The sequence below is a fragment of the Chaetodon auriga genome, chromosome 15, assembly GCF_051107435.1.
Source record: "Chaetodon auriga isolate fChaAug3 chromosome 15, fChaAug3.hap1, whole genome shotgun sequence".
Lineage (NCBI taxonomy): Eukaryota > Metazoa > Chordata > Actinopteri > Chaetodontiformes > Chaetodontidae > Chaetodon > Chaetodon auriga.
Window position 1 is genome coordinate 14,381,144 of NC_135088.1, and position 15,380 is coordinate 14,396,523.

At 42.1% G+C, this 15,380-nt stretch overlaps 2 protein-coding genes across 3 annotated transcripts in view; one reads left to right on the forward strand and one right to left on the reverse strand.

Annotated features, from left to right (window-relative positions):
- Positions 1 to 3,806, forward strand: part of LOC143332526 (serine/threonine-protein kinase PAK 3) — a 28,691-nt gene extending 24,885 nt beyond the window's left edge. For both annotated transcript variants that reach the window (XM_076750090.1, XM_076750091.1), the window contains one exon: positions 254 to 3,806. In XM_076750090.1, the coding sequence (XP_076606205.1) occupies positions 254 to 343 (90 nt within the window). In that variant the 3' untranslated portion in view covers positions 344 to 3,806. The remainder of the gene's footprint in view (positions 1 to 253) is intronic.
- Positions 2,387 to 14,076, reverse strand: LOC143332525 (calpain-5-like). Its single transcript, XM_076750089.1, has 13 exons — positions 13,876 to 14,076; positions 11,792 to 11,980; positions 11,050 to 11,181; positions 10,001 to 10,209; positions 9,592 to 9,784; positions 9,310 to 9,500; positions 9,102 to 9,179; positions 8,812 to 9,007; positions 8,592 to 8,714; positions 5,604 to 5,806; positions 4,970 to 5,091; positions 4,752 to 4,888; positions 2,387 to 4,580 (listed from the first exon to the last, which is right to left on the reverse strand). Exons 2-13 carry the CDS (start codon positions 11,954 to 11,956, stop codon positions 4,398 to 4,400), a joined length of 1,932 nt encoding a protein of 643 aa, XP_076606204.1. The 5' UTR covers positions 11,957 to 11,980; positions 13,876 to 14,076; the 3' UTR covers positions 2,387 to 4,397.
- Positions 14,077 to 15,380: the final 1,304 nt, after the last annotated feature.

Below are 15,380 nucleotides of genomic sequence, written 5' to 3' on the forward strand. Positions count from 1 at the left end.
TAGAACCGAGACTCGATACTAAGTAATGTGTAAATACACAGGCATTGTTGAATCGTGTCAACTTCCTGGAATTGTTAGTTTAATAACAAAGATACATGGAGCTTATCAAGATTTAGTCTTCCAGCTTTGTCTCCTGCTCTCTTTGTGTCCTGCAGATGGTAGCAAATCATCATTAAATATCAACTATCCCCAGTTCTTCATCTGCATCTTTAGCTCCATACCTACATTTTTTTGTCCTTCCTGTCCTCTGCAGCATTCCTTCCTCAAGCTGGCGAAGCCTCTATCCAGCCTGACGCCTCTGATTGTAGCTGCGAAGGAAGCCATAAAGAACAGCAGTCGCTAGGGTGTGCCCTAGGTGTCCCCACCCGAGGCTGGAGCCCTGCCTGTGATGTGTGCGTTCATGGGGGCAGGGGCTTGGGTGTATGGGTGGTGGGTGACGTGACAGCGACAGCACAAGGAGGGGGTTTGTGTGACTTACAGTGACAGCACAAGGACAAAAGACCCCCAGGCCTCATATGTAGGATGGACATCTGGCCTTGCAGCCTCTCGGCCCACGCTGCTGAACAGACCTTGCCTCCTCGTTTACTTCTCCAGCACTCTGTACATGTAGAGCAGCCCATCACAAGTATGTGTGAGCGTGTGTGCGTGCGTGCGTGTGTGTGTGTACAAACTGTGCACATCTCTTTGTGTCATATGTCTTGTTTGGCAGCAGTCGCTCCCCAAACTAAGAAAATACGATGAAAAAATCAAAAAGAAAACGTGCTCATTTTCAAGAGGAAATGTCAGCAGGGAGAGACTGACATAACTAAGGAGGCCGTGATTCCTTCCCTGCCCAGCTTTAGGCTTGGTTTTCATTCCTCTAGTCCCTCCATGGAGCACAATCAGGCCACACTTGCACCTGCAGTAACCAGCTGATGTGAGAGAGTGACTCTGGGACCCAACCTTTGCCTGCATGACTATGGCTCTGCGGAGAAACACTGCTACTCCTCTGCAGATTGTCACATCTCAAGGTGGCATATTTATGTGTGTATGCGTGTGATTGAATGTGTGTAGGGGTGCAGCTACAGGGGAAACAGTCAGGAATAATTTCACATGATAATGCCAGCTTTAAACATCCTTCACGAGTCTGCTTCATGTTGTCTTGTACTTGATTTGAGCCAACGTCTCCCAGACAGCCTCTGCTGTAGAGTCACTGGAGTTCAGGTTAGCTGCAGTTCATTCGCTGATTTTCTCTCTAACCGGCTACATATTATATTTAATGTGCTGATTTTTTAAATATTGAAACACTGTGCACAATTTGCCTACATAAAACAATTTAACCAGCACTGTAGTGCAGCATGTATAATTATAGTGACTCATCCATAGATCACACATGCAAATATGTCATTTTAAATGTAATGTAGGAAAGTGTTGCATATTCAATGGTTGGGGGTTGCAGTTATAGACACGTGTTTGCTCTGACATGTAGATGATGTGTCGCAAACTTAAATCAACACTTGATACCGAATGCTCCAGAAATGCCAGTTTCATCTAACAATGTGCAAATTCCACAGATCATTCTTAGCACGTGCATACATAAACTGTAGCATTCACTGTGTACAAGCATCTCAAATAGGATTATTCATAGACATTCAGTAGACATGGCTTTCCTTTTTGTTTTTCTATGTTGTAAATTAATAAGAACTGTGCAGAGAATTCAACATCTGTCTTAATTAATGGCAACCTCTTTATTATACCAGAGACACCCTCAATCAGAGATTCAACAGAAGTATAAATCTTTTCATTTATATACTTATTTGGGTGTTGGATTGTTCTTTTTGAGGTGCGGGCACACAGTGGACCAACATTTCAGCCTTTCAAATGAGCTTTTTTCTACAACAGTGGCAAACAGGTGGTCATGTGATTATTTACCTAGTGAGTTGAAGGTCTGGTGCTACGCATTGTCTCACTTTCCCATAGTGCCCTGAGGATCCCTGTCACCTTAAACCTTAAGCAGGAAAGATGCCCCGTGACAAAGAGAATAATGCAAACGGAAAATATGCTGATTTCAATTCAAAACGATCTCTCAGACAACGACATTTTCCTCATCATGTTATTCATCAACTATAGAACAGCTAAACTTTAAAGTGAACAGAAATGTAGAAAAGAAGATGATTCCAGTTTTTTCGGGAGCAGAAGATTCATTAAGTCTTCTTATGTTGCAGAATACATTATGTGAGTGTGACTATTCATGTTTGGATTAAATGGCAACCAAAAACCAGGCCTGTCTGTTCTGAATACACAAAGACATTCATGTCTAACGAGGCACCGGGCACCAACTGTCCTCCTCGCCCACCTGCCCCCTCCCCGCCTTCTCCTGTGGTATTCAAGATGCTGCTCCTTCATGCTTCAGTGTCCTTTTGTCTTTTAATGGTGTCTTATGTGATTTTTTATTTTATTTTTTTTTCCATATGTCTTTACGTTTTGTGGTGGCGTTTTTGGAACGCGTTGCGGATTAGAGAGCGGGAATGTAACCCACTGAGCGAAGTACTGAGTGCCATTTCATGATTGTACCTTGTCCTGATGAGCACTGAAAATAGAAACTGTAGTAGAAGTTCATATTATTTGCTAACATTCCTTCCATACCCGGTTAGCTTTTAACTCATTCCTGTACAGAAGTTATCTACTTTGTGTCAGTGTTTGGTAGCTTCGTCAGGCATTTCCCATGTAGCATCCCTCCGTGTGTGAGCGCGTGTGCTTGTGTGTGTTAGGGGGCTACCTCAATCTGCACTAGAAGATGCCTCACTCGTGTTGTCCACCTTGACTTTGAGGTGCAGGGTAGCTGCTTAGTCATATTGTACCTCCATTGTACAGCAAATGTACAGAAGATGAAGGAGTGATGTTAGACAGGAGGATGCAACAGAATTCATGCATGAAAAACAAACTATACACTGTATCTCATCTCCAAATAGGTTAAGATTGTTAGGATATGTATGTATGTATGTAAATATGATGGGACCCCCCCCTCCCCCCCTTTTTCAGAATTATAACTTAAAATGACAATATTCAGGTTGCTCTATGGTATGTATCAATAAATGTTTTGCACCCTGGTAAAATCAAAAAAGAGAAAAACGAACACACACGCTGTCTCTGCACTCCTGGATCCGGCTCTCCTGTTTGGGCTTTATCGGACACTCCTTCATCTGGACAGAGAGCCGACGGATGCAGCACTCTGTGTGCGGGCCCACACAGTCTGTCCTGAGCACCACTGCTGAGTGTTAGTACATGTATGTGTGTGTGCGGTAGGTGTGGGTGGCCTGTCAGGAAGCTCCGCCGGCCCCGGGACGTTTGGCCTCTGCCCCATGTACAGGTCTGAACTATGAGCACAAAGGTGACGAGAGACGCCGCCGACGTGCCCCTTTTCTGTGGTTGCTCCTGTACATTCCTATCTTCTGAATGTGTAAACCTGTACACGTGGTGTGAAAATTCCTCTATTAATGTGTATCAAGAGAATGGAACAAAGACAAAAAATGTTACTTTTTAAATTATTATTATCATTATTATTATTATTACTCTTATTATTGTCTAGCTTTGTAAAACTGCTGATCCATCTGGCATACCTCAGCAGGCCTTTCCCCATCTTTGAAAAAGGACAAATGAGCGACGGGGAAACGAGGTTTTGGATAAACTATTTTTAATTGTGGTTGAAGCAATAGACTTTTTGAACTTTGAATTGTGCATGGCTGTGTCTTGAGTGTAAAAAAAAAAAAAAAAAAAATATTGCAGTTTGGGAACTGGACTGAAATAAAAAGAGGAAGAAAACCAGAGTTGTGGCGATGCCTGAAGGCTGTTGTGATTCTTAATGCAGTGCAGTGATTGCATTTTCTTTATAGTCATGATAATAAACATGATATGAACTAATGGAAGAAAGGAGCTGAAGATGCATGAAAGAAATAGATGATACATGAATTATGTGTCCTACATGTGGTAAGGTTTGTACATAAAGGTGAATATAGAGGTATGATAAGACTTAAATGACAAATTACTGCCACGTCGCTCACAGTATCTATGGTGTAACATCTGATATCTTTACAAGCAACCTGCAAAACGTCAATATAAAAATGCATTATAAGTTACACAAAAACGATTTCAAATATAATTAAGATCATTAAAAAGAGTAAACACTTGGATAAAAACAGGAATTGACATTCAATCTCTCCACTGCTACCCTGCTCACCTTTCAGCTTTGTAAATAACTCACCAATGTGTAATTGATAGTGTACAATTCTGCTCACACTCAAGCGTCCAGCAGTTAACAGGTTGAACCACTGCTTGTTCCTCAATGATGCCACATGTCAACTTTCACACCCCACATAGTTCAGCACTGGTAAAGCTTCAGGCCTCTCTCAGGCCCGAGGTCACATGGCCGTTAGCTGAGTAGACGTGATGATCCTCACGCCGATGCTGCCGGGCATCTCATCTGCCATCTGCCGTCCTCTCTTCCTCAGCTGAAGCTTCTGAGGGTCAGAGGTGTCCTTCACCAACCCGGACAACACCACTTGGCCCATAAACTCGTCCTTCACTGCGTTGCTGTTCCACACCTGAAGGACAGCAGTCAGTTTGAAATGTAAATAATGTTTTGTGATGCAGTTATATTATATACTCTGCAGACGGAGGACTGGTTATGACAGAGATGACTCCACATTCATTTTTTTTTTTTTTTGTGAAGGAATTGCCACATCATCAAAACTACTTGTGTTCAGCCATCTTACCTCCACAGTTATGGGTTTTCTGGGCTTCTTCCTGAAGAAAATGCCACTAGTTGCAAACTCTGGCTCCAAGGTGTCCTGCTTGATAGTGGATCTTACAGAGTGGCCCTCACAGGAGATGATCACATAGGGGTCTGCACCTGCAAGAAAAGAGGAAAAGATTTGGTCGACTACAGAGCTAGAGATGGGGGTAAAGTGCAGCTTGTGTGAAGTCCTCTAACCTCCTGTACTGTCCTGATTCTGCAGCCCCTCGGCTCCGTGGACGTAGACGTGACTCACAACTTGTGGGTATCCAAGGAACGAACTCCAGCATCTTACCCTTGGTTTATCCTCTGTCAGCTCCCTGTCAGAGTAGAGGAGGATTTAAGGACCACGAGAGCAAAGGAGTTCCTATATCTTGGTACTTTGGCCAGTAGATCGTGCTATCAGAAAATTGGAAGAGGGAGGTGACATTATGTTTCACAGACACCGCGCTGGTTGGACCAGCCAGCTTAGGTGACCTGTGAGCAAACATTCTGTGTTTAGGTCTGCCAACAAGAACGTCAAAATCTGGCAAAACAAAATGTCTGGCCAAGAAAAGCAGTCGGAGAGGGATATAACTTTCTAAGTGATTTAATATGAACACAATTTTATAGTCTCTGTTCTCCAGAACACTCATTTTGAGTGCTTTCCTTGGATATTATCCATCTACCAGTGTCTGAAATGAACAGCTGGGTTCTGTATTTCCCTGCAGTGTCTCTTAAGACCTGATAATTGTAAGATATGTGATCATTCCACCTCTGTCTGACAACCTAAAGCACAGCCATGCTGCTGATTTACACTCGTTCCAGGCCAACACACACTGCCACTGCGTACCTGCAGTTTGAGTCCACATCGGTGAAAACTCGGATCATGTAATCCCCCAGCGTCTGAGGCTTGAAGGTGGTGGGGATGATGACGTAGCGGCCCTGTGGCAGCATGCTTCTCAGAAACACTGTGCGAGCATTGATGTAGGTGGACGTCTCCACACACCGTTGGGTCAGGATGTCATGCATCCGATACTTCCTGTTCAGTTCCACCTTGAAAAGGAAAACCATCTGGGCTTCACTTAATGTTCATTTAAAACAAATCACTGACTTTACTGATCAGCTTTAATGTATCTTTAAAGGTTTAAAGGCAAGCGATTTAACATGTGAGCCTTTATCCTCGTTAAGTCTTTGCAGGATCCTGGTTATATGTTTGTGCATGTAAACATTGTCTTTGTTTCAGAGAGCTGGATTAGATCTTCTCTTGGTTACTTTTCCAGCATACTGTGTCATGTAAGCACCAGGTCTCTGAGCACTGGTGGTGTAGAACATAAGACTTAGATGGTGAGAAATCAAAACACAGCTGCACAAAGATGACCAGAAACCTGGATAATGTTGTACTTTTTTCCCTTTATAAGCCCACTGGAGACTTAAATAAATGCTCCCCAAATGTATGAGCTGCATAATATGTGCATAATACACAACACATATACTTATAATAAGGTGTAATAGAGATAAACAGTTAGATTTTTAAGGTTGAAACAGTACCTAGAGGATTTATTATTTGCTGTATATGTAGATTCTTCTGCCTCCTGGTGGCAGAAAGGTGAATAGAACTTGAATTTAATATACTGCATTACTGTGTTACTGAAATCACTAAAGGCTAATTCGGTCATCGCACTGGTAAGATGACTGATGTGTTACTCAGGCAAGAAGTCAAAGAAAATCCTGTTGGACTGGTTCAGTGGTCATACTACCTATCCCTCTTGTCAGAGCAGTTTTTTATTTTAACATAATGATCAGATGAAGGAGGAGGATATATCACTCCCATGATGACCATAGACAACAAAGGTCAAATCCAGGTTCAGGCTCGCAGCAGTTCAACAGGCCGTGTGCACACAGTCGCTCTTTGTGGCACCGTCTTTTATTTCTGTCCAGAACCTGGCCCTTTGGCACCACTTCTGTCAGCATGATAAGAGTGTATAGTGTGTGTTTGAACTTAGCCAGATCTCTGACAAGTAAATCACATCACAGGATATGTGATGTCAGTGTTGCCGCTTACGGTTACGTGGCCTCATTTGAATGTGACAATCTAATCCCTGCAAGTAGGATAAAATCTAGTTTGGCAAGTTTTCCAGCTGTGTGAGAGGACTGCAGTGATTTTGCAATTCATTTAATTAAGGCCTCTATTGAAACTCTGAGTTATACTGATCTTAATAAATGCTCTAGACACAATTATTGACACATGAAGTTGTTATAGCCAACATTATGTGCAGGAAATGGTTTAATTTAGCTTTTATGTCTAATATTATCAGCACATGCAGTATTTTATCATTCAAATTAAGTTCAATTTGGATTTATTCATCATAACTTTAGGTCGCATTTGTTTCTTATATAAAGAGATCAGGGACTGTCCCACTTCTTGCTCTTCGGGTGGAGGTAATGTAGGCGGGTTTTCAGTAAATGCTGGGAACTGAAGCCATGGTTCAAATACAACCATGTTTTTCAACCACTAAATTAGAATTTTTCATTTCGTTGCTGTAGGAAATTAATTTAGAACAACGTTTGGAATTTTTGTTGAGAGCATTAAATAAATGAATCTGATTTTGAAGTGATGAGAAATGCTTGAAAGTGGAACTGACCACTTATTCAGTGGCTGCAGCTTTTACTGTTGAAAAGCCAACAGAGAAGTGCTTCACTTTTTTCAGCACTTTTGTGAGGTTTTGGTCTCACATATGTTAAGTATGTTGTGCAACATAACTCAGAAGGAATGCAAATTCATGCCTTTCTTTTTCTCCAGCAGCCACCACATTTGCCCATGAGGTCTCTGAAATGGCTGCTCCATACGAGAACACGGGCGTCTGAACTTTTTCCACCTTCAGAAGAAATCGTTACTAAACGTGCTGGGTTCTACTCTGTTTTTCAGCCTGAAACAATCAACTGAAATATGTGTATTTTTGTGTGTAATCATGTGTGATTTAGCCTCTTGTTGAAATGGTCTGTTTTGGTTGTGATAAAACTATCGAGGAATGTCTGCATGTCATTATAAATATCGAACAACCGTTCACTGTTTGCTCAACAAATGAGCGGAAAAGTCAAACGAAGCCAAACTCTTTACCAGAATGAAGCCAAAACGTCACCCTGTTTCCCCCAAAGCTAACTGACCTTAGACTAACCTCATCCCAGACGCACATCTCGTCTGAACTCATCTATCGTCTATCTCACCATCATCTCTGTGCAATGTTTCACAATCCCTTCAAATCCAATACTGTTATTTCTCCTTGGTTTCTGAGTCGTTTGGTGCTTATCATGCAACACGCAGTTATAGATCAACATTCGGTAGATCAATGCAGTACAACCCTGCATTCAAGAAAGTTGGGATGTTGCGGAAAACATAAATAAAATAGAATGTGATGATGTCTAATTCTTTTTTATATATACTCAATTGAAAAAGTAAGACAATATATTTAATGTAATACCTCATCATTGGTTTTTGTAAATATATGCTTATGGTGAATTTGATGCAGCAACAGGTTTCAAACAAGTTGGGACAGGAGCAGCTAAAGACTGGGAAAGTTGTGGAATGCTCCAAAACCACCTGTTTGGAACATCCCACAGGTAAACAGGTTGATTGGTAACAGGTGATAGTATCATGATTGGGTATGAAAGGGGCATCCTGGAAGGGCTCCGTCGTTCACAAGGAGGATGGAGCGAGGTTCACCACTTTTGTTGTCAATAAATACAGTTTACATTCTCTTTTTCTTTATGTTTTACACAGCATCCCAGCTTTTTTGGAATCAGGGTTGTATGATGGTGGAAATGTTTGACTATATGTCACCTTGAAAACACTGAAGCCAATGCTTAGATTTTCTCCTTGACCAACTCTTCTGTGGATCTTCATGTCCCTCTGTTGTAAGGAGATAAGGACCTCATCGACCTCCTTTGTGACATCAAACAAGTACTGTAAGAGAAGAAGTTGAGAAGGAGTGAATATATACATGTACATGTGCATGAGCACAGGTGATGTGAGGAGAGGGTCCAGCCAGAGCCTGCTGTACCTGTGGGTTCTGCAGGAATGTCTGCTTGTGGTTAGCACAGCCGCCGCAGCGGTTTAACAGCGGCTCTGCGTTTTTGGTCCAGCTCCCAAAGTGCACAACCTCATGCCATGTCTTGTGGATACTGATCAGAGAAGTATTGATGAGACGGCAAACGTCTGCATCTGTGAAGAACTTGCACCAGTCCGTGAAAGACATCCTGTGGGTGTGAAGAGAAAACATACTGTAATGCTCTGAAAGGGAAATAAACTCCACAGGTGAACAGCTGGAATGAGAGGAACTTAATCACTCACCAGAACTCCCCATCATCCTCTACTGTGATGCCAAGGTGGCCTCTCTCTGTATCTCCAACCTTTGACCATTCTTCAGAGCTAACAACCAGCAAGCAAAGCACATGAAGATGGTCAACTTTTAAATCTACAGACAGTGAGTGTTACATTTTGAAAAGGATCACCTTTGACGGAAGAAAGAGTGGAGAAGAAATGTCAGATCACTTCTCACCTGTCACTCCAGGCTCCTTTCCACTCAGTCTTGCCCCAGGGGTTCCTCATGCGGATCAGAGGAATGGTTTCATTCTTGAAGTAGGCCAGCAGCCCGTGACCCAAACGCACGTTCTTCACTGCAGTTACTGAGTATGCGTGACCTTTCACCAGCCCGTTTGCCATCTTGAGCTCAATTTCATGTGGCTGTGCCTGATGAAATGATAAAAACAATTAGTCTGTTTATGGCCAGCATCTCTGAAGTATAGAGCCAAAGCAGGAGACATTCAGGAAGAGCGCAGACCTTAATGGAGCAGCTTATGATCCCTCCCCGATCGTAGACCTTAAGGAGATCCTCAAACAGCTGGTCTAGTCTTTTCTGGTCCTTATAGTACTCCTCTTTCTCCAGGTTGATGGCTTCAGCCACAGCTCCACTGAAATCCACCACAGCGTCTCCAGTGTTTCCCCCCTCCAGGGACTCATAGCAGCCAGACAGCCTGGACACAGAGGGTGCAGGGGTTGATCAGAAGTTGATAAGGTAAAACGTTAAATATATTGTCTCATTGTACTGTTTTCAATTGAGTTTATATATCAGAAAGGATTACCAGATGATCACATTCTGGTTTTTTTTTCTGTTTTTATATTATGCATTGCAAAATCTATTATCACATACAGTTTCTGCTAAAGGGACAGTGTGGTTTAAGCTTACTGACTTGGCGTAGGCCTTTTCCAGCAGAGCGCTCCAGAATTCATTGTTCTCTTTTGAGTGACAGTAGATGAGTTCTCCGTTGACTGTAGGCAGCCGGTCATCCACCACCACATCCACCCACTCTCCAAACACCCAGAACTGAAAGTGAAAGATTCCAGCGTAGTTCTCCGGGTGTTTTGGATCCCACTCCTGATACGTATGGTCAGGAATTACCTGAAAACACACAAAACACAATGCAACAAATGTCAAATGCGTGACACACAACATCAAAAGTGCAAGCAGAACCTGTGGGTGTGCCATGTTTATTTCACAAATATGTAATATTACACAAGGGATGAATGTAGTTCGTAATACTGTAATTAAAGTTTTGGACATGTATGTCTATTTAGTTAGTGAACAAGGCACTTTGTGAGCTTTTAACCACAAAGATCTTATAAAGATAAGAGCAAAGTATGTGACTCTGGACACCCTCCAAAGACTCACACTGCTTGAGTTACATCGTGCACGGACAGCTCTCTGAACAGGAGCAGGAAAACCCTGTGAGATTATTTTTTCAGACAAAACTTTCACCGCAAAGCTCAACATTAAGCCTGTGGCTAACGTTTGATCCTCCAAGTTCTCCAGTTCCTCTTCCATTATTGTCAAATTGCCCTCTAATCCCAAATTCTTGTTTGATTTATAATATTAATATTATTTGTAACTTTATCTTGAATCTTAACCATCTACAAGTTTGGCAGTGTTTTCTAAATTGTTTAGGTTTAACAGCAATTTTAGCTAATAATGTGAATACAAGTACCAAAATGATGTTAAAGATATAGAAATAATGCAGCATTGTCGTTTACCAGCAAAGAGAGAGTTTCATAGTGATCAGTCATTCTCACAAAGGAATTTGGTTTCGCAGTTACTCATGAGCAAACCCCCTCAGGTGAATTCCCGCTGTCCTGATCCTGCTCTGTGCTGTCAGCTGCATGTTTCAACCCTCAGTGCTGCTGTGCCTGCACTTTGGCGACTCACACCATATTAATATTTGGCTACCCATATTAATGAACCCACCTTCTTCCAGAGGTTTGGCTTCAAAGCCAGGCAGGAGCAGGCAGCAACGAACCAGCAGTTTCCCACAAGTCCCTGGTTCAGATCATGGGAGCTGATGCCCTCCACAAACAGATGGGGGTCGTTACATATCTCCTACGACGGAAAAGTGAACATGGCGGGCTTAACACACTTAATTACTAAGACTTCACTGTAAAAAAAATAAAATAAAATAAAGATAGAGAGAAGAAACTGAAAACTTCAAGTAAATGCTGGTTTTACTTCAGTTTTTTTTTTTTTTTTTTTGTTGGGACAACTGTAAGATAACACCTGTTTGTCAAACTCTTGGTGTCAGCTTACCATACAAACACTCCTCAACCTTACAGAGTGGCTAGAGAGGCCTGTTCAGTTAAATTATTTTATATATAAATATCTATTATGGCATTCCTTCATCTTGTTGAACAGTTTTTATCAACACTCTGATAATCTCTAACAGCCATGCTGTGTGTTTGTTGCTAAATTGGTATCAGATGTTCTTGCTTCCTGTGTCACTGAACTTCATAATAACTTAATGTATAGTGGTGGTTCAGTGATCTTTTTACTTTAACTACAAGTCTCCTGCTCTACACTGAATGTGCCAAACCCAGTTATTTCACAATAATTACATTTACATGCCACCTCATACAGGAAAATGTGACTCTGTGCAGCCATAACTGCATTGCTGAATGGATGCCAGCGATGGATCGCGACCAGCTGTGCCACTCACCCCTGGCCGCTTCCACTCCACAGAACCCGGAGGTGGTTTCCTGAAGTACAGCGATGCATTGGTGGCTGGGAACTCTGGATCCTCGAACAGTTTCTTGTCCTTGATGCAGCTCGTCCTCAGTTCGCTGTAGTGCTGGTTTTTGTACGGGACAGCAGAGGAGAACATGGTGCAGACGCTGAAGCCTCACAGCTGCAGATGGATGACACACACCAGACGTTTTCTCACTGTATGTAGGGTTCATTAGTACTTTATGTGGGCAGGGACATTTTTTATGGAGACGGGCTGTGGAAGTGCATCCTATAAATCTTAATTCCCAGATCAACAGCAGAATGCCCTATGACCCGGAGTCCCTCTGGACAGTCTGGATTCACTGATGAGTGTACAGTGCTTGTACGGTAAGACATAAAATGTTATTTGCGGCATTCTGAAAACTTAAGTATTTTTCTTCAGTAAAACGGCTGTGATTACCAGCGCATTATTAGGTTTATATGGAAAGAGCCCACAAATGGAAAGTTACATCTCACCAGACATTTGTTGTAAACTTACTTTTAACAGCCTGGTGTGCTGCAGTTTCTCTGGACTAAATGAATTCTAAAGACTAAACGTCTTTTAAATGAAACATTTTTTATCCATCAAGACTGAAAGAAAAGCAAAATTGCTACATGTCCTTCACTCACTAACAGGCAACAAAGGCTGTGTGTCATTGACACTTCATGTGTCGGTTTTGACCGAAACTGTCAAGTTCTGTAGTGGCAGCATGAGTTGTGTTCAAGGCCGGATATTGAAGAGAATAACTGTATTAGTGGTAGTGATGAACAACACAGCTGTATTCTCTGGAGGATGATGATATTCTAACTCTTGATCTTTTGGTTCCCTCACGCTGACCTCTCCAGACTGCATTTGGACAAGATGTGCCAATATAATCATTTTGGATAAATCTTAATATCTTCTTTTTTCCAAGAACAACACACTACAGCATACCAAATTTAACGTACTGAAGCAACGAGCTCTAAACAGAGAGGGAGAGTTTGTCCGTCACAAGAAGCCCTAGAAAACATGTATTTATTATTCAGAGAGGGAAGCAGATGAAGCAGAGATTAAACCCTGGGAAGAGAAAAAGAACGGAGAAGAAGAACAATAAACGCCCACCGTACCTCTCAGACAGCAGCAGGATTCCTTCCTGCTCCACAATAAGGAAGTTTCCAGGTGTTATACCTGCTTGTAGCTTGTACCCTCCCACACAGAGAAGTGGCCTACTTGTGCATGTGCATTGCAGCAGCCACGCCCTGACTGTGTTTGTTCTGTTTTACTACCTGCTGGTGTTATTGCTAAACTCAGTAATATGACATTGGGAGGAATGTGCTTGCAACAAAAATTTTTGATTGAGAAAATAAATCATTTTGTGGTTTAGGGGGTAGGAAAGGTTATGAGACTGTATGTGTATGTGTATGTGTATGTGTGTGTGAGCGTTATCTGTTTGAGAGTTCCTGGCTAATGTGGTCAGGCAGGTTATTTTTGGTTGGTTATTTGCTCTTCGTTAGTGGGCTGTGAATGTAGTGGAGGACTGTAAACATTATTCGCTCTTATATTCTCTGTTTAATCTTTGTAATATGAATAAAAGTGACAGCAGTGCACATTCCAGACATTTCTGTCATACGTGCCAGTGCACGGAGGTCACGTTAGGGACACTGTTTGGGGGCTTTTTCAGTGTTGTCACAGCAACAAAATTGAGATATCAGATCAGATACGACAACAGATATCACCAGGTTGCTGTACTGTTTAAATATGTCACATTTTAAAGAGTGGTTAGCACCGATTTGCCCCTGAGAAAATCTATTGATAAAGCATTGAATGGCCACAAAGAGGTGTGAAATATCACCTGCAGACTGACACAGGTCAGTGCGGGTCATTGAATGAGGAAGAACAAGCAAGACAGTAATGATGTCTGATTTAAAAGTGCTGGCAATTAACCAAATAAAATGCAGCAAATTCCATCAGCTGCTACCATGAAGCATAGTGTGTAAGAACGATGAAGCTTGCATCAAGAAACTCAGTGTAACTTGTAATATAAAAGCAACACTCACCTGTTGCGAGCTGTCTTACTCTTCCGGTGATGAGCTATCAAATATTCAGTGTCCACGGTGAGAAATGTCCAAATCAATACCACATTTCTGTTAGATCTATTATCCAAACAACACACAGTTACACCTTTCTCAGAACCAAATCAGCTTCTTCAGTTAGAGCTTCTAGCCATGAGGGCTTCCCCAAATTCACTGGCACACAAACACTGACTGAAAACCGGTCTGACGAGCACCTCTCTGCGGCAGGAGGTGTTATGCAAAGGCTGGTGATTACAAGAAGGGAGGGAAGGGGAGACTGAAATCGAACACCTTCACTCCCACCACTCGGAAACTCATAGGTGAAACAAGCAAAAACTTGTCCTCTTCAGTTTCGGTTCTTCTAATATAACAACAGAACACATCCGTTTAGTGTGATGCTTGTCTCATTGTATGTGCTGGATGTTTTGTCATGTACATCTCTGTGAAACGTTTTGTTGCCAGTAGAAAAGAAGAATCTTCCAGTTTGCCAGAGGTCAGTTAAATTGAGCAAACACAGCTAATAAGCTGTGTTTTATCCTCGAGCTATAAGTGAACTGTGGTAATAAGACAAACTGGCAGGCACTCAGAGGCCGGCGCTGAACTTTTAAGGAGCACAAGAAGCACTTTGACTCGTTCTAACAGACCAGTCTTGTCTGGATAATTCCAGCTTTGAAACTGAAGGCAAAAGAGAGGAAGCTGATGAAGAATGTTTGTAGAGAGCCAACAGTAAGAGGCTAAATCCAAGCAGGGGCTAAGCAGAAGAAGAAACCGAAGCAAATCCTATAATGAAAGCAGATCATTTGGATTAGCAGTGATATGAGGGAGGACCAATGCACGGTGTCAGATATGATCACAGGTTCATGAGAAAAGGCAAGAAGGAGAAAAAATATCCAGTCACACAAAGTATGACATGAACATATTTAGAAAGAGAGTGCAAACTATCAGTAAGGCCGAATAACCCGCAGCTGTCACCTCCACAGTCAGCATTGTGCTGAGTAAATGACAGACTAGTTATTAAAAGACAGCCAAAGCATGGTCTGATGGTGGCACTGGGGAAAGGGTCACAGGGTCACCGAAGTCAAAAGGTCTCCTCCTTGTCGTAATATATATGTTCTCAGACAATTTCATGCCAAACTCAAAACTGGAAGCAACTCCAGAACTCCCACTTCTTGGGGGATGTAGCCTGATTATGTGCAGTATTGACAAAATATTGTAAATACTTTAATTCTTTAAATATAGTTATGACCTGGCTCAGGTGGCCCCAACAAAAGGAAGATTCTGAGTGAAAAATAAACTACAAACAAATTGAGCAGATTAGGACACCAAATCAAACGTTAACAGCATTAAGTGTGGAAGTCAGTGAAGTCAATGGTGTGTGATGTGCATGAGTGAAGGATGTGGATGCAGGTGTTGTAAGGTGCAAAAAACATAAAGGGAAACAAAAGGAAATAAAACCAAACCAAACGTGGGGTGTTTGTGTGGAGCACAGC